Consider the following 18840-nt stretch of genomic DNA (forward strand, 5'->3'; position numbering starts at 1 on the left):
CAGTCATCATCTTCAAATTGCAATTTTCGTTCGAGACACTAAGTTCAAGTGTAACCAACGGCATATGGTTTTTTTCAGCCCGTTCACTTACCTTGCGTGAAAAATTATGGCCATACATTGTCATAAATACCTTTGCGAAACCATAAGCTGCCAATAAAAAGCGCCCTCTGGTTCAGCAGATTCTACGACTCGGCTGCAGTCAATGTGTTTACTGCACTTGGCCGGCCCTCAGAATTTCCTGCTCCACTCATTGATTCGTGGGTAGATTATGCCATTCTCCTCCTGTCCGTTGTTGGATGTAGTGCTCTTAAATGTGCAATAAAACAACTCAGTGCCCTTCCATTCTGTGAAGAAGGATGGCCAGCGAAGCTGTGTATTTGGGCTCTTTAATGGGGAACTGCACCTACGCCGCGGGTCGGCCCGGCATTGCACGATCTCCGGGATCTGCTCACGTATGGGGAGTTTTTTACTTACCACGCCAACGACACGAACATTTCCTTGGACGGTAGAGGTACACAGCTTTGCTGTAAAATCTTATTTTGCGCATTCAGCACAGGAAAATGTTGAAATCTTTGCCTTGGAATGTGTACATTAGATTAAATGAGATTGAGGGTAGGAAGTAACGAAATAAAAATACCACACCCGTTTTTTCTCAGCTTTATTTCTCTCAATGTAGTGACACGTGATGTTTCGTACAACAGAATACACTCAACACTATAGCTGACAACAACCACAGATTCGTGCGTGATATAGCCGTGCTCACAATCTCACGCAAGGCGAAACAAAACTTTGGGGTAGCGCGCTCAAACGAGAAACAGCTGCAAGGGGGCGGACAATTCCCTTGTAAATCCACAGTTAAATCCGCTACAAAGCAAATTCAAGATGAAATTTACTTCCCACTCAAGTCTTCTATGCCGCTGAACAATATCTTGTATGGGTAACTACTAAAACACATACTGTGTTGTTATGGCGTCCTGTAAGGGCACCTTCCACACTAACGGCCATGGTCGGAAGCCGCTAACCGCACACTGCAAAGTGAAGCAACAAAGAAGTGGTCGAATACACGGGACAAATGATGGGGGCTATCTTAAGGCTATCTTCACCTTAGCAGAAAAGCGTTAGCTTCAATTGATGTCATTTGCTGCTCCCTGCGGGGCTGCAGGCACACGTATTGAACTGTTTAACATTTCCTGTTCGGTGATATGGGACGCTCAAGGAACGCGGCTTCACTGATCAACGCATACGAGCCAAGCTCATGTTATTCAACACAGTTCCAAACAGTATCTGCAGAAAGTTTTCTCGCCAGTGTTAAGAATGTATGCAAGAAAATGAGCGTGATGCGCTTCAGCCGATGTTTACCTATTCAACTGCGCAGATGGCGTCATTCTCAGAAATTGCCTATCAAAAGCGCGGCGCCAACATACAGCATGCTCACGTGGACAAGTAATTGAATTTGCTGGCGTAATTTTCCATAGACGTCAAAACTGCCTTGATGCCGTTCTGGGCTCACAGAGGGCAAAAGCGGGTGGCAGCAATTCCGCACTCCTCCCCCCTTCTATCTCTTTGGCTATGCTGGAGATGTAAAGTCGTAGGCGTGGGGCTCTAGAGTCTCAACCCTACTGCAGGAAGCAGGCTTTCTTGCGGCCTCAAACGGAATTACAATTTTACCTCGCAGACGAGGAAAAAAAAGGATGCGGCGGCGTTAACTTCCCATGAATTTAAGGAGAAATGCAAGCAGCATTTAACGGATACATGCCTCAGTTGCTTCAACTGTTATCGGTTTCTGCGGCATTACTCAAGGAGGGCGTCTTCGCTTGTAACATGTTAATTAGATATCAAAGAGTAGTAAACGATGTGAAAATTTTATACCATGAGACTGAATCTTACAGTGATTAGATGTTAGCCGGCCGAAGAGCGCTGCAGGTCCGGCAGCTGGAACTCTTTCTTGCGAGATAATGCGAGCCCATCTCAACTGGCACAGGAATTAGTATTCGGCGTTGCGGTATAATAGCTTCAACTGATCTGCTCTTGAGGCATAGAAAACTTGGAGTATGCAACCAGCTTTATAGCTTCAAAGTAAGCAACAGGTCGCACACGCCGCGTGACCAGGTCATGGGCTGCAATTACACAAATGTTGTGAATTTTTGTGCAAGATGCATTTACAGACGACCTTCGCTTTGTGTAGCAGAAGTTCCTTGGGTATAAGAATAAGAGGTAAATAAGGTGTGGCACAAAATGCAACGGAAGCAAAAGGAAAGAAGTTGTCCTGGACAAAGCCACGGTTTTTAGATATATTGGGGAGCGAGGATTAACGCTTGCAACAACAGGATTGTTTTCCAATTCCCGCACATTAATCTTTGTTTTATTTCGAATGAGGCTAAAAATTTTTCTTAAAAATTTCTTCGTATTTTGTACTTTCATCTACAAAAGAATTGTCGGTGCTTTCTGGCGCCTGGCTACATCACCTATAAGAAGTGGCAAAGTGCATTTCTGGACTTAAAACAAGCATCTCCTCATAACATGCCTATGTTATCCAAGGTACAGACACCCTTTCGCCCCTCAGCTGCTTTTAACTATGTCTTACTTCAATATTGCTGCTTTTGATAAAAATCTCCTTAAATAGATGAAGGCTTCGGACACAACTCCGGCGTCGTACCTTTATTTTATTTCATATATACTTTGATATGGCGAAGCTCTTGCTTTTATGCAGACATAACGCCTTATCACGTGATCAATGTACACGCGCTGAAAGATAATTTGAAAATGAGTCTGTCACAGATCTCACCATGTAGAATACCCGCTTATACTTCAGGGAGAAAATGTGTGGCACTGACAGGAAGCAAACGCTAAACTAAAACTGCATAGGCACTGGCTTTTCTGGCTTCGGCTCCTTGCAGCGATTGTTGTGTCACTTACAAACGTGTAATTACTTGTGTCGTCTGATGCCGCAAGTATTTATGCAGCAAAAATTTTGTTTCCCCTACCCTGCATATCACCGAACAGCAGTGGAAACGCTCAGAGATCCATTCCGGTTTGATCACAACGTGGCGCAATTTCATTCAGATGCAGTCGTTCGGGCCTGAAAGTAATTCAACAGACAACGCAAGGAGACGGAACATCAAGAAAGCTTGAGCGCTCAAGCTTTCTCGTGTTCCGTCTCTTTACGTTGTCTCTTTCCTTCTGGTGAAATAAGTATCAATCCTTAGCGGTGATGAAGTCATGTCTTATGAGACGCAGGAGGCGCGACATCCTCACAGTCACCACCAGGCGCAGATTAGCTGAAGGTCGGCGACACGAAATATATATGTTCCGACATCTTCTTGCTCACGAGGTGACCATTATGAATTTTCCAGGCACCACAGTCGTATGCTAACCGTGCATATTTTACTGACGTGCGGTAGGTGCACTACCCTCCGTGTTGACGTACGTTATCGAAGATGTACGATAACTACTAATCAATTGTGGCTTTTGTAACACCAAATGCGATGCGAAAATCTGCATCACTCATTGTGTCTTCCCTATGACGAAAACTTCATACTTCTTTTCAGTGCATGCGCTTAAGCCAAGATTTTGTACAAACACTACCCCTCCATTGTTGTCACACGGTATTAAAACCTACGTTTACTGAATTTCGGTACGGTATCGCATGTTACAAATAAGATGCAATGCTTCGCGCAACTACGCATAACACCGGCCAAGCAACTAACACCGCACTGCACGCTCACTTCCGGGATGAACATTTCTCGCGTCTCGTAGACTTCGCCGAGCACGATTATCGAACTATTGAACAATGTCCACTGCACCACTTACCACAAGTGACAACGCCAGAACACAGCAAATAAAATGCACACTTCAACAAACACAGATATCTGTTACAAAGAATTTGAATTCTATAAGTTGGGCAAAACTATATTTTACAAAGTCTGAACACCATGCTAAAAATGTAACCATCGACTCAGCTTGTGATTCAGCACAGAATACAATGTGTGAATTATCTCTACTTCACAAATACATATAAAAAAGTGGGCGAATATTGAACACACATACTGAATTCATCCTAGCTCCCCATCAGTTTGCGTCGCCCTTGAAGCCTTAGGCAGAAGTATAGAAAAGCCATTCCGAGGCGGCACATTCCTTAGCACAGCACAAAAGTCTTTCAGCTCAGCTCTTCCGAAAGGCAAACTCTTGCACAAGATTGAAATCAGTATATAGCCTTGGACACACAGAACAGAACTAAATTTTACAGAAGCTTATACAAGTTTAAAAGATTGAATTGCTTTCAAAACATTGAAACGCGTTCGCGCGTGCATCATCGTCATTGTAAGTCTCAGAATGTGCCTTGAACTTGAGGTCACAGAGCAGCGCTCCTTCTTAGAGTAGCTCTAAATTTGATCATCTTGCGCCGAAGGAGATCTACGTAGAAATCTCCTTCTCTGAAACGTCCTCGTCTATTTAAAAAAGCATGCCATGTTTCCTTCAGTCCACTTGACTACTTACACCTTTTAATATTCTTTCGACATTTATTAGCACAAAAATAAATTTATGACAATGATCCTTTTTAAAACTTTCAGAAAACTGCCAGAATTGACACTGAAAGAATAATTTAAGCAATACTACTGATGAAACATACCGCAGTCTTTAGCATCCTTATTAAGCCAGCCTTCAGCAGGCCAATCATTGCGCGTGAACTTGTCTCATAAGTTGATAGAAAAATTTCATTTTCTCGGTACTATTGCCAATTAAAGGGCAAAGGTATATTTGGTGCGCGGCTGCCACCAGGCACGTACACGGGGACACCAGCTTCGTGCGCGGCATAATAAGCACAGACGACTCTGGTAAGAAGCTGCTTGGTGCATGGCGCGACAGTGTATTTCGTCACGAATGAAAAACCGCTGTATGTCAAATGCACCAAGCTATAAGCCACAGGCATGATATCGTTGTGCAAACTGCAATGCTCTTATTTCTTTTGGTAGTGCTTCGGCGCTGAGATTTACATGACCAAAATTTTCCACCAAACACCATAGAAATACGCATGGTTTCTTCAAGGATACTGCTATACGACAACAGGACGGTTCACAAAAGAGGCGAAATGAATAGTTAACGTGGAATGAAGTACAATTTCCTCAGTTCACTTCAGTGGTACAAAGACATGTGCTTCAGATGAGGAACTTACTGATTTCTATCACTAATTCTGCAGCTGCAAGAGCGTATGACGAGCTTTCTAAACTGGAATGTACAATGAATGCAAATGAGTCTAACCACAAGGCGGTGAATTTGCAAGGTGTAAAATGCGAGTGCTTCTCCGTTGTGAGCCGCACTCCAAGTTCACAAGCATTTGTACAATGCCTGGAGAAGAAGCCAGCACGACGGATGGGTGATGGAGCACCTCAAGACAGGGATGAAAAGATAGTCACTGCAATGTAGCAGTGATGCCTACTCGTAGGCACGTTTATAACCCACTCAGTTGCAAGTGCCAATTTTCATGTGATCATAGACGGAGAATCATTGAAGAAACACAGGAGCCCGCCTGCAATTCCAGCTTCCATTCCTCCCTTTTCGACACACAATAAAAACGGATTAAATCAGTTTGAGCCGTGCGTCTTATTTCAAGACAAGCTAATGATATCGCCAGTATTCGGAGCCTCGTTTTAAGTACAAATATAGGACGCTGGTTTCCTTAAAACAGGCGGCTGCATTCCATTATTTTCGAGAGAATGTATTTCTCTGCGCAGCACCTTTCATCCCTGCTTAAGGTCTGTTTTCACTGAATGAGTGCTTCACGCGCGTTGTGACCGAGTTTTAACGAACGAAAATGAGCTTCTCATTCTAGGATGCACAGTCAAACACCACGTAACTTTTTCTATTCGACAAAATATTCAACTGAATTATATTTTCCGCTACCAGCATTTTTGACACGCTACTTCCATCGTTTCTAAACACATGAGAGCGTGTTGTGCTGCTCGGTAAAGTTCGAAATCCTGTGTTCAAGATGAAAGGTTATCACAACAGCGTCCACTGCACTTTTGTTGTGTCTTTTCTCCTCGTCCTCTTTCACGCTCGCAGTCTCCTCCTCTTCTTTCTGTTCAGCCCCTTCACGATCAGCTTCGCTTTGAAGGAGGACAGAGCTTGATTTCTTGTTAAGCTCTTGTTCCTTTGTGGAGTAGAAGAAACCAGCACAAGCTTCGCCAAATCCTAAGTGTTGTGTGCAGATTATTCGCAGATGCTAGACGCTTCATCGTCACTGGATCACCCTGTCATTCCATGCCATAGAGAACGGCAGTCTCCTCAACGAGGGAGCCTGTATCCTGCAAGGGACTCGAGTTGCTTTCGGCAATCTGCACGCCTCTCTGCAGTGGTAAGCAGCGACCAGAAAATTGTAATCACTGAGGTATGCATCTTTCTATACAGATCGCTCCATTACAACTGCCTTTGCTTGACAGGACTCCAGGCGCTGAGGCCTGAGTGGCATTTCTAGGAGACGCTTAAACTGCAGTTTTAGAAATATTAAGGTTAATCTCTAGGAGAAAAAAATGACTTTGTATAATCGCAGATGAAACGGAATGGTTTCTTAAAACACATTTAGATCAATTCCACATGGATACTCTGAGAAGTAATGTTCAAACTTAATGCCCTTCCATGGTAATTCGATAAAGCGTTATCACGGCGGCTGTTAGCAAAGATTGGCGTGCGTATTGCCGATAGCATCGCACTGCCTAGACAACTGCACATGCGCAGATCTAGCAGCCTGTCATGCGGGACGCGTGCAGCAGCCTGTTTCACGCTCGCTGGAGCCGCCGCATTCCCCGCACAGAAATCGGCGCCTCCGTATTTGATCGGCACACGGCGATATTTGAACGCGTAAGAAAGACAAGCATAGAGGTGGATGTGCGCTGCAATGCCGAGTACAAGTAAGCGCGCTTTATCTTCATTTGTACACTACCACTGTAGTAAATGTGCATAGAAATAAGCTTGCAAACATGTATGCGCTTAAAGGTGCCCTGGGAATCTGCATTGGAAATTATTTGTGCAGCTGGTATTCTACTAACGACGCCAGAGCGTTTTGTGGGGCAACAATGCTGAAACATTTTGCCGAATGACACAGCTATTGTTCTCATTGCACACGCTGGTACTGTAGGCGTCGCGATGCCGCTTACTATCTTGTCACCGCACAAATGGAAGCTTTACCTCCACGCAAACTTCGGTTCCCCTATTCAAATAGATGCGAAACACAGAAATACTCTTGTTTTGAAACCGATGAGCCACCCAAACAACCAGCTTAGTAGCCTTGCAGCTTCTTCATTCTGCGAGCTTCCGCAGAACCGATTTGGCGTATTCATTGTCCCCGTATTTCGAGTCGTTAAACTTGGACAGCACAGAATCGCAGACATTCGAGGGAACGCTAAGCTCTGCGTGGAACCTGCTCACAAGAAGTCGTGCAGACCGCTTGATTATATCATATCGGTACTTCAACTTGCTAGCACGAAGCAATTGCACTCGATAATTGTTAGTGACGCCAATGTTGACTTATTTTAAAGAAAATGACAGGATACAACTTATTGAAGCTATATTAACAAATGGTTGTGAAAGCCTTATTTAACTCCTTACGCGTAGTTTGACGAGATAGTTCTGCGGAAACCCGCAAGGTGGAGAGGAATATTAAAATTTGCAGCACCTTTGTAGCACTTAGTTACGTTTGCGTGGATGTCTCATTTTCCCTTTATTAATTACTCCTCTCCACCTTGCGGGTTTCCGCAGAACTATTACGTCAAACTCCGGCCTTTGCTTCTGAATTGTTGACAAATTCGACTTCGCCTGCCATCTGCTAGCCGCCTGGTTAGCTCAGATGGTAGAGCGGCCGCCCCGGAAAGGCGGTGGTCCCGGGTTCGAATCCTGGTGGAATCTTTCTTCAACTGCGAAGCTTTTCTTTCGAGGGACGCGTATGGGTTTCCTTTGTAGCACTTAGCTACGTTCGGGGGGATGTCTAATTTTCTCTTTATTATTTCTTACGCGGATTTATTACATTTATTTATATTTTACTTCTGTGACAAAAGACGAGACGTGTTCTGGAGTGCTCAGTCAAGGCATAAATGATCATCTATCGTTTTTTGTCGCGTTGCCATTTTCTGTGCCCACAAATAGCAAACGTGACTTCAAGCGAGTCATAAATAATCGCAGTATATGGGTATTTCAGAGCTTAATTTTCAGTACAAATCGGTCTAATGTTTATGCTGAAAAAAATCATACAGCATCATATGATGCATCTGTGTTAAAAGTGAAACAAATATCACCATTGTCATCAGCCCATATTTATGTCCACAGCAGTACGAAGGCCTCTCCCTGCGATCTCCAATTGCTCCTGTCCTGCGCCAACTCACTCCAATTTGCGCCTGAGATTTCCTCATTTCATCGCGCCACCTAGTTTTCTGCCGTTCTCGACTGCGTTTCCCTTCTCTTGGCACCCTTTCTGTAACTCTAATGGTTCACCGGTCAGGCATCCTTCGAAACAAATATAACATGTAAAATATCCTTCGGCCCCTGTGGTCACACATAAAAGAAGCTAGAAAGGAATCCGCAAATCAACCATACAAGCGTATTCAACACAAATACAAGTTAGTCAATGACTCTAAATACTCACGACCCTGACATCTCTAAAGGGTTTAAACAAGTTAGAAAGAAACTGAACAGTTAACTGAAGAAAGCAAAATCAGAATACTGTATTCGTCGATTTGCCTCTATGAGTGATGATCGTAGAACGTTCTAATCCCCCAACAATCCCACAACCTTCGCATGCGAAGGTTGTGGGATAGCCTCTCACCTGCGCCAAGTTGTTTTTTCATCCACTTTAATTTCCATTAATTTATCGTTTCTTTGTTTCATTTATTTAGCACAAGTAATTTCGCCTATGTTGTCCTTCGTGTCAGTGTTTGTTGGCTTCTGATGATATGATTAACACAAAATGGGCTCCTCGGGTAATCTCCCTTTTGTTTATTACATAACGAGGGCCACAAATCCGGCAGCATTGATGCATTCAGGTAGCAAGTGTGGGTTTATTGACCGGTTGCCTTCAGTCGAAAAGACCACGTTCTGGTGACACCTGCGGTACAAAGGATGTTCCTCATCCGCCGCCAAGGTCTGTGAGTGGTGGCACTGGTTAACACTCCCAGGGCTTTACCAGGAAATATATATATATATATATATATATATATATATATATATATATATATATATATATATATATATATATACACTCGACATCACGGCGACCAGTGGCTCCACGGGTGTATACACAGTATATATATATAAATATATATATATATATATATATATATATATATATATATATATATATATATATATATATATATATATATATATATACACTCAACATCACGGCCACTAGTGGCTCCACGAAGTAGCATACACAGTAGTAGCATACACAGTAGCACTACCTCTGTAATTCGCCCACAATAAAAGGCTACAAACATACCCAATACATAAATGTGGCGTTCACTCACTAAGACGGACTTTGTCTAGAAAAAAATTCACCCACGATTACGATACTTCCTAATGCGAAATATGAGCGCACTCTATAGGTGCTTTCATATCGCGATACATTGGCTGGCGCTGACAATCCGTCGCGTGCGACGCCTTGCAAAGGGAGCGAAGTGTGGCGCGACTGCCTCGCTAACCGGGAAATCGCGAGAGGCAGCGCGTGGGCGACGCGTGGGTCGATTCAGAGCAGCCACCGCAAACAGACCTCTGCTCATGCAGCACTTTGATTCCATTACGCTGTCGGTGGACGCGCTCACCGCGTGCCTTATAGATGAGTCATCAGTGAACAGACGACGCGCGCTTCTCTGGCGCGAGATCGTAGTGGTCGTCACCGCAGAGCATGCCTTGAGCGGTACTAGGCTGTTGTTTTAACGCTTTCTCCATACCCTCCTGCTGCGCTTTCCGTCTTATGGTTGCGCTGTACCCTCACCCTTCGCTTTCCTGCTCGCGGTGTCCTCACTCTCGCCGTCTTTCATCTCCCGCTCCGCGTTCACTCTTCCATCTTTCGCTGTTGTCCTCGTTCGCTCGGTTACGCCGACGCTAGCTGCGCTCTAAAACGAAGTGCGATAGAAGCTACAGGGCCCCTCGGCCAGCCAGCATTCCGACATATTGTAACCAGTGGCGATTGCGTGAAACGCGCGACATCTAAATGAGCATCTGTTATCTCCGTCTGTAATACCCATGATGAGCTGATCGCTGCGCTGAGAGCCCACGGTATTGCCCGCGTCATGAGAAGACCCAAGTGCCACACATTTCGAAACGCCGCAAGCGTAAGTGCTACGGATGTACCACGAAACGGTAATGAGTAGTGTATTGTTTGGACTACCTTATCAGGCAAATCGACACCCGTGTGTACCTGAGACCACGGACGAGAGTACGCATCGTCAGAGATGTGCGCGTGACCAAAATTTAGCGCACATCAAATTTCATGGGGACTGTACGCTGGTAACCTCATCCTTACAAAGCTTCTCATATGCCTCGATTGATATGTTCTTTTCTCTATAGAAGATGCTTGGCTTTTATTTCCGTATAGGGCAGGCAGCTTGTTCGAATTCTGTTTCGGCGTCCGTAGTTGCAGTTTTGGACTGACTCGTTTAGCTGCCAGCTTGTCCTTTCCTAAATTGTCCAGAGTAATGGCCCTGTATCGATACACATCGGACGCTCAAGAAAAAACAAACTTCGACGATTAGCATTTGGCTTATCGCTGTGTGTGCAGCTTTTCCCGTCTGTCTTCCGCCGTGACGTGTCCAACAAGGAGCCCGATAACGTAAAACTATTCCAATTACTGACATCAAATTTACGTAAGCGCATACGCAAGCATCAGGCGGCGACCCGCAGTGTTGTCTGAACAGCCCAATCAAACAATCAAACGCTCGCCTCATTTATAGGAGTTCAATTCTGTCTGCTTTCAAAACGAGGATATAGTAAATGAAAGTGACTCAGATCAATTTAGGCACCTATTGTCATGTTTTCTAAATCCCTAACCCACCACCACTGCGCTGTTACACTTAAGTCTACCTTCTGTAGTGCTCTGTTATACCGCCAGTTGTGCTGTCAGTTGTACCGTCAGTTGTGCTACCAGTTGTACTGTTCTTTTGTTTACCATGGTATAAGTAAGTTAACCATTGTACAATAATGACCCTAGTGCTTATTGATGCCATCGCACCCCCTCCCGTATGTAATACAGTGAAAAGGGTCTTTAAGGGACAATAAATGATTATGAATAACATCGCCTACATTGAGCGGTTTTTCTTATCTAATTGGCTGACAAGAGGCGAGGAGCACGCTAAAAGGGAGAGGGTTTAGATAGGGCCGAGCCAGCATTGTGAAAATAGACAACGGGAGGAGGAGGTTTGTGCCGGCATCCTGCGATAGGTCCCCTTCCTCTTGCGGTGGCTGGGCAAAAATCACGTCGACGTGCAACAGCAGTTTAGGAATGCCGTTAAAACAGATCCTCAACAAAGAATGGGCAGAGCGATGTCGTATACGTGCTGAAAGTGCTCGATAACGTGATACTGCCACGCAAAAAGTTTTTTGTATGCGCAAATAAATCGGTGCTCTCCGACAGGTGCGAGTAGGTAGTGCCTGAGCGATCGGGGGGCAGCCATCTTCCATTCCTTACGGACGGGGCAATCTCTGCCTATTGAAAATCTCTTTTTTTTTCGGCATATTAATGCATCTTTACGCGTACACACCGCTTTGACGCAGTGAGTTTTCGCGGTTTTGTGACGTCGCTTTCAGACAGGCGAAGTGGGCGTAGCCCGAAAGCTTCTGACCATTAGCAGAGGGCTAATGGAGAAAAGGCGTCAAATCGGAAATAACTATTTCTTTTGTTCGCCCTGTTCATGCACAGTAAGCGTGTACACGCCATATCAAATGGGAAGTTATCGCGGTTTTCGTGACGTCGCATGGCAGATAGGTGAAGTGGGGGTAGACCGAAAAGTTTTTGACCATTCACGGAGAGTTGATTGCAGAATCGGAATAGCTTTACGGTATAGCGCCGAAGGAATATTCTTGCAATACTGAACTGTACAAGCTTTAAAAGATTTGGCACGGCCCCTTTAAAAGCAAGCCGGAGTTTATGAAAGTCGACAAAAACATGTAAAAATAATGTTTGAATAAAGCCTCAAAATATAAAAGCAGCGCCGCATTGTCGCTATAAAGATGCCTCCAGAAGACTGACAGATAAACGGTGCATAAATGCAGTTCTTTTCATTGCAACGCGAATACTAGTGCCAGAGAGTTCACAGTACGCCAAATTAGTTGCATTGGTGCCGCACATATTTCCACATTTGGTAAAACTTTACCTACTATACACGCTTGCTCCATTTTGCTAATTCATACTATCTTAAAGAAATGTAATTGCGGTTACTGTAGAAGTGCTGTTGGTAAGGATAGAATTGGTAACATTACTGACTAAACAAGGCGTTCACTGTTGGTGATGGGTCCCAGCTGCTAATTCTAAGTGCAGTTAGCACCACATAATGCACTGCCTATAACAAATTTTCGTACCACTTCTGGCGTATTCTAGTGTGAGTCTGATACATGTGTTGCCGGCTATGATCTTTGTATCCGCTGGTGCTGTGCTTGGAATTGACAGTTGAGACCCATTAGCGACAGTGAGCACCTTATTTGTTAATGCGAAAGCATTAAATGGCTCATTAGGCAGAAAATTCGCCAGCGTCCTCGGAGATGGTACGAAAAGTCGCGTGGTCAAAGCCGATCAACGGGAGGCGCGTGCCGCATGGCCCGCTTGGTTCCTTGCAGATACAACACGCCACCGAATTTCGTAGCTGAACATGTGACTATACACGTAGCTGACTTGTTAAGCGAAGAAGATCTGGAAGTTGACATTGTGGAGCTTCTGTCAAGATACAAGTAAACCAGTTGTCCACTGTGTCAGTTCAAGTTAAGATGCATTTTTGGATACGAGGGTAACAACTGCAAACAAGCTCGTCCGTTTGCCGCGAGTAAAGATTCCATCAGCTGCCGTCAACTCTAGCTCCGCGCGTCGCTACCAGTCGGTGTCGTGCCCTCCGAACCGTCGACCTCAGTAGCTGCGCCCGAGTCCTTTGGACACCCACGCAAGTAGGCGAACGATGCCGAGGCGCCATCGGAGAGACGTGGCAATGCTTTCGCATTTATACACGTGGGACAACCAAGTGCCCTTGATTTTTTTTTAGTAATGTTGGTAACCATATCGTTACCAGCAGCAGTTATATCAAGGTAGTGAATAGTGCGGCAATAAGTAGTAACTGAAATTACTCTGTTAATGTATGCTGGTATCCTTTTGTTTTTATTACGAAGCTTCGCTATGCGCGCGCGGCAGTGCCATCTCTGTTGGGAAATTCTGGTTTGCCGACGTCGCGCACTTCAGGGAATGCACTTTGTAAGGCCGGCCCCGGCTAACGTGAAACAGGCTTCGAAGCTAAATGGAGAGAAAGGCATTTTCACGTGCGGCACATTGGAATCGCCACGTTGGCTGACCTACAAGCGTTACGCCGTGGCGAGCTGTCGGTGCGGCGGGTCGTCGCTTCCAGGTTGGTGCTGCCCTCCTGCGGAGGACGCGCTGCCGCCACCAGCATTGGAGGTGCTGCTACCGCGGGTCGGGTTTCGTATGGACACGTACACTGGCCTGTACAGCACAACTGTCTCGCCCTCTTCGACACCCATCGAGCCGTCGTAAACTTGACCCAGCTGGAACTCGGGACCGATGTACATTCCTCCTTCCACGTGATCGCAGCACACGGCTGCGGAGGAGAGGAAGTGAAGGATAATAATGTGAATAGGATTCAGGCCATATTTACATCCGGCTGTATAGCTATCTCACCAAAACCTTAGGCCGATCCTGAATGTAGTGCTCTCTAAAAATACAGGCCTTTCGCGTGGGTATGTGCCAGTGGGTATGTGCCGGTCTCTCTCTACCCTCAAATTGGTTTCGAGCACACGTGCGACTTGGTATGCGCCGACTTTAAGGCGGCGCCACTAGAGCACGCAACCTATCCTGAGGGTATTAGGTGCGCGTTAAAGAACTCCAGGTCGTCCAAATTATTCCGAATACCCCCATTACGGCGTGCCTCAGAATCGGATAGTGGTTTTGGTACGTAAAACTCCATAATTTATTGTTTATACCCAGAAGGTAGCGCGAGAGTGGGGCCTGTCTGCAGTACGAGGCTCGTGCGTGAAGCGTTTTGTCTATCTGCATAGCCATCCTAGGTGAGTTACTCCAGAATTTTCGCCTTCGTTGTTTAGTACCTGCAAACCAATAGGCTACATTATAGCCTCCTGTCTCAATACAAATTCGGAAAGCATGCACACAGACATCACAAACGCACAAACGTACTAATTATACCGAAGTAACTACAAACAAAATCAAATCAAACCACGAAAAGCGACTGATATGTGCCCCCTCCCCCCCTTCAGCTGAAGAAAGAGTTCATGTGCACTGTACAATAAAAACAGTATTACATGCAGAAGACACGAAGCTCATTTTTGTAGCAATGAGCAGTCTTGGCGTCGAAAATTGAATTAATGCAGGAAGTTGCGGGCTAGTTTATAACGAGCATAATAAGACGTGATTACTAGAGTAACAAGACAGGGACTAAAGAAAGAACACGGGACCATGCTAGGCTTAAACTGAATTTATTACTTAGACAAGCAAGCTTATATGCATTAACATCGCAACGCAAGAAGATAGGGAAATCTTCGAAGCTTTAACAATTGTAATAGAAGCAGACGCCTTCATTAGCAGTCCTCCTTTGGCACTGTCAGACAAGGAACGTGATTATATGCGAAAGAGTAGACCGGCGAATGGTATTGATTAAGGTGTACAGTGATAACGTGCTTCGAGTGCGCATGCGTTGAGCCGATGCTTTATGTATATATACATATATAGTTGCTTGTTCAAGTAATGAATTCAGTTGAAATCTACCGTAGTCCCGTGTTCTTTCTTTAGTCTCTGTTTTGTTAGGCTAGTAATTATGCCTTAACACTAAATTTGCACACAGTCCATAGAAGCGTACAATTCAAATGTTATTAATTAGATTGCTGTCTAGAAGAAACTCCCGTGGACCTCTCAAGGCCGGAGTGAGGCATTTCTCTGTTTAGCGGGGCATGCGCATAGATCAAGTACTTTTGTCATGGAAAAGTCGCGTCTGCAGTTTTTCTCAATCAATGGGGACAAATAAGGCGCGCACGAGAACACGCCCTAAAGCATACTGCGCAAGAGCATATGACTCAATGGACATGGGTTGTGCATGGTTCCCTCCTACACTACTAACGTAACGTTAATGCACCACGTGACCCGAACATGACTCCATGGAAAGCATCCGTAATTACCGGTAACGGATAAAAACGTACGACCATGTCAAATGATTATTCAGTAAGAAATTGTAGGGATTGAATTACAGTGGTACCTCGTCCTAATATTACAGCTCAATTAAGCATCGCGGGGACGTTCAGGGTGCATCTTGCACATAATTTGAACTCTACTGCACATGGAAACCGGTTGCTGCTCGACTACTGCGAATTACAGCCAAACTACAGGCATTTTGCACCAGGGAGAAGGCGCCGGAAGATTCGATTTGACCTTCGTTTTAATCGCATGCCTATGGCACTAGTCAGCTGTGACATGTTCTTGGGACCCAGCTCTTTGATTAGCTCTACTGGGATTTCATCTGGTACTACTCCCGTGTTATTTAAATAGTACATATTCCGCTGCTTTTCTCCACTAAAATCTTAAACGATCTTTGACGAAGACACAGGCGATGATGTAGTGCCAATTTACCAGCCATTCCCCCCATAGTCATCGTGAAGCAATGTAAACACCTTAGTGTATGCATACACAAAGGAAACACTTACTCTAGCAGCCATCTAGATAATCAAGTAATGAAGGAGAAGCGGAAGGCAGCAATAACAAAACCTAGAGCACTTTGGTGCTTCAGTACATATGAGGTGGTGCGTACAAACTGCAATAGAGTGACATGACTAACATAAACGTCTGCAAGTTTCATTCAGTGCTTAAAATCGGACATCAGACATCATTGAAAGTTAAGAAAACATCAGTAGGACGGTTGGCCTTGGGCGCTGACGGTAAAATAACAAATGTTGTAGTGCAGGGAGACATACGTTGGGGTTCTTTTAATTCAGGTACGACCAGAGGAAATTTCGTTTTGCAGAATGACTAAGGAACATTGCTGGATATAAATGACCGGATAAAGTGTGGAAATATATTGCCCTCAAAAGCATGAACACATAATGTATGAGGAGGTCGAGACAGTTGGCAACCAGACACAGAATCATTAAAAGACAGCCAGGAGCCACCAAAAGGACGTGAGAGAAACAGAGTAAATTCAATGCAATGATCATCATCAGACTATTTTTAGGTTTGCTGGACGACGAAGGCCTCTCCCGACGGTCTCCAATTACCCATGTCTTACCCTAGCGGATTCCAACTTGCGCATGAAAAGTTCTTATTTCCCCCACTCTACCTAATTTATTCCCGTTCTCAGTTCCGCTTCCCTTGCCTTGGCACCCATTCTCTAACTCTATTCCATCTATTATCGGCGCTACCCAATACATGACCTGTAAAGTTCAAACAGGTCAACTGTTCAACTGTAAACTACAATAGCGGCTATCCACGTTTGCTTTCTGATCCACACCACTCTCTTCTTATGTCTTAACATTGCGCCTAATATTTTTCGTTCCATCGCTTTTTGCGCTATCCATAACGTGTTCTCGAGCTTCTTTGTCAACCTCGAAGTTTCTGCACTGTATGTCAGCGCCGACAGAATGCGATGATTGTAAACTTTTCATCGATAGTCGGAAGCTCCCAGTAAGGATTTTGTAATGCCTGCCGTACCCACGCCGACACATTTTACGCGCAAGCATAGGTGCCCCTTCTCTCAAATCGGCGAGATTATGTTCGTCGCTGCGAGGGGAGCAAACGCGGGAGGAGGAAGGCGCCTAGAGGTGGGGAGGCCAATAGCCGCATTCGTAGCCTTTCCGTTTCTGATTCGACGCCGCGGTGCTCGCAGTGCCGCAGCGCCTCTTCTTTGCATGTGTAGCAGCACGTGCTTTCCCTGCGGCACACCAGGCGTCGCGCTGTCGAGAGCAATGCTGCGTCTGCGACCGCGTTCGCGCCCTTTCCGTTTGTGCTTCGACGCCGCGGTGCTCACTGCATGTTCGCGGCTTTCATACGCTTGCGCGTAACCCATGTTCAAAAAGTGAAACGCCACTGCAATGTTTTTTTATTCCTCTGCAAATTTCCTTCTCATAACCAGGGTCCTTTGTGAGGGAGGGGCCTCGGTAAATGTGCTCTTGCACATACTCTAAGGGCTGACTGGCGCTAATGAATTCTCGTTTGCTTATGAGGCTATTGAACATTACATCTGTCTTCTAATCTTACACCTTCTCGGTTAAGGGCTTCAATGATTTCTCGAAATTTATTCCCGGTGTTGTCGACCAGGACCATGTCGCCTCCAAACCGAACGTTGAGAAATTTCGCGTTGATCCTCACTCCTAAGCCTTTCCAACTTGAACACTTTTTCTAATCAATAAGTCGATCCCATTGGAGAGATCGTGTTTCCTTGCCGGACCGTTTTCCTGATAGGTAATTTTCTACTTTCCTTGTAAGAACAAGAGTAGCTGTGCAATCTTAGTGGATATTTCGAAACATGCCAACTACTTTGATATTTTTGCTTGCAAGTATCGTGAGCTACGTGAAACGTGTGCGTTGTCTTGATTATTACACATGAACAAAGTTATTCTCTCATAAAATGCTATACTTTGCTGATTAATTTTGCGTTTGTTTGGTCCTGGTTTATTTTAAATCTTGTGTAATGAATTGGTGGTAATGGTGTGCACTGTATCGCGCTGATGCGAAAATATATTTAATTAGGGGTTGTGCGCTCGTCAAGCTGCGTAACTAAAACCTTTATCTACAGTCTTACCGACAGCTTGTTGAACATTGTGGCATGTAAACTGGTTTCACATTTATATTCACATATGCCTCCTGTACTCCTTTCTTTCGCAATGACTCCATGACTGCTGGTACCTTTACTAAATTAAACGCCTTTTCCTAGTGCAATAAATCAACAGACAAAGTTGACTGCAATCCGCAGATTTCTCATTTGCCTGATTGATGACGTGGATGTGGTCCATTGTAGGATATCCTTTCCTGAAGCGTGCCTAATCAATTGGTTGATACAAGTGTTTCTCTGACTCTACTGAAAATTATCTTGAGTATTTCAGACAATACTGAAAACAAGCCAATTGGCCTATAATTCTTCAAATTCCTTTAAGTCTTCCTTCTTATGAAGAAGTATAATGTTGACATTCATCCAGCTGTCGTGCGCACTTGAAGTGGTGAGGCTTCGCGTATAAAGGGCCGCAAGCATTTATTCTCCTCCACATTCGATTCAATCGACTTATTCTATATCATCCTGCCAGTTTTCACGGGATATGTCTTTCTAACCCATAAACATGGTCGGCGCCATAAACATGTGGTTTTCCTGCAATCCCGTTGTTTGTAGTTTCATACTCCGATTCTCTGTTGTAAAACTAAAGGGAAAATAAATAATATATGAAGATGATGTGTGGCGTTGTGAATAAAACCGCTACAGACACGGGAGGGACTGAGACGACAACACAGGGAGGTACTTGCAACTGAATTTTTATTGAAGAACAGGATGACTTTTATAAAGGATGACACGTGTAACCCACAACCAATAATAACCAGGATGAAGTAAAGACCAACGCAAAAATTTAGGAAAGCAGAATCTTCTAGAA

At 44.7% G+C, this 18840-nt stretch overlaps 1 protein-coding gene across 3 annotated transcripts in view; it reads right to left on the reverse strand.

The window, feature by feature from the left end:
- Positions 1-641: 641 nt before the first annotated feature.
- Positions 642-18840, reverse strand: part of LOC126517914 (arrestin domain-containing protein 3-like) — a 276278-nt gene continuing 258079 nt past the window's right edge. The window contains exons 8-9 of one of the 3 annotated variants that reach the window (XM_050167745.3): positions 13544-13802; positions 642-6151 (exon numbers count right to left, since the gene is read on the reverse strand). In XM_050167745.3, coding sequence (XP_050023702.2) covers positions 13549-13802 — 254 coding nt within the window. In that variant the 3' untranslated portion in view covers positions 642-6151; positions 13544-13548. Of the gene's footprint in view, positions 6348-13539; positions 13803-18840 lie in introns of all 3 variants that reach the window. The other 2 variants (XM_055064358.2, XM_050167744.3) reach the window with 2 other exon arrangements.

Source organism: Dermacentor andersoni, chromosome 11, assembly GCF_023375885.2.
Source record: "Dermacentor andersoni chromosome 11, qqDerAnde1_hic_scaffold, whole genome shotgun sequence".
Lineage (NCBI taxonomy): Eukaryota > Metazoa > Arthropoda > Arachnida > Ixodida > Ixodidae > Dermacentor > Dermacentor andersoni.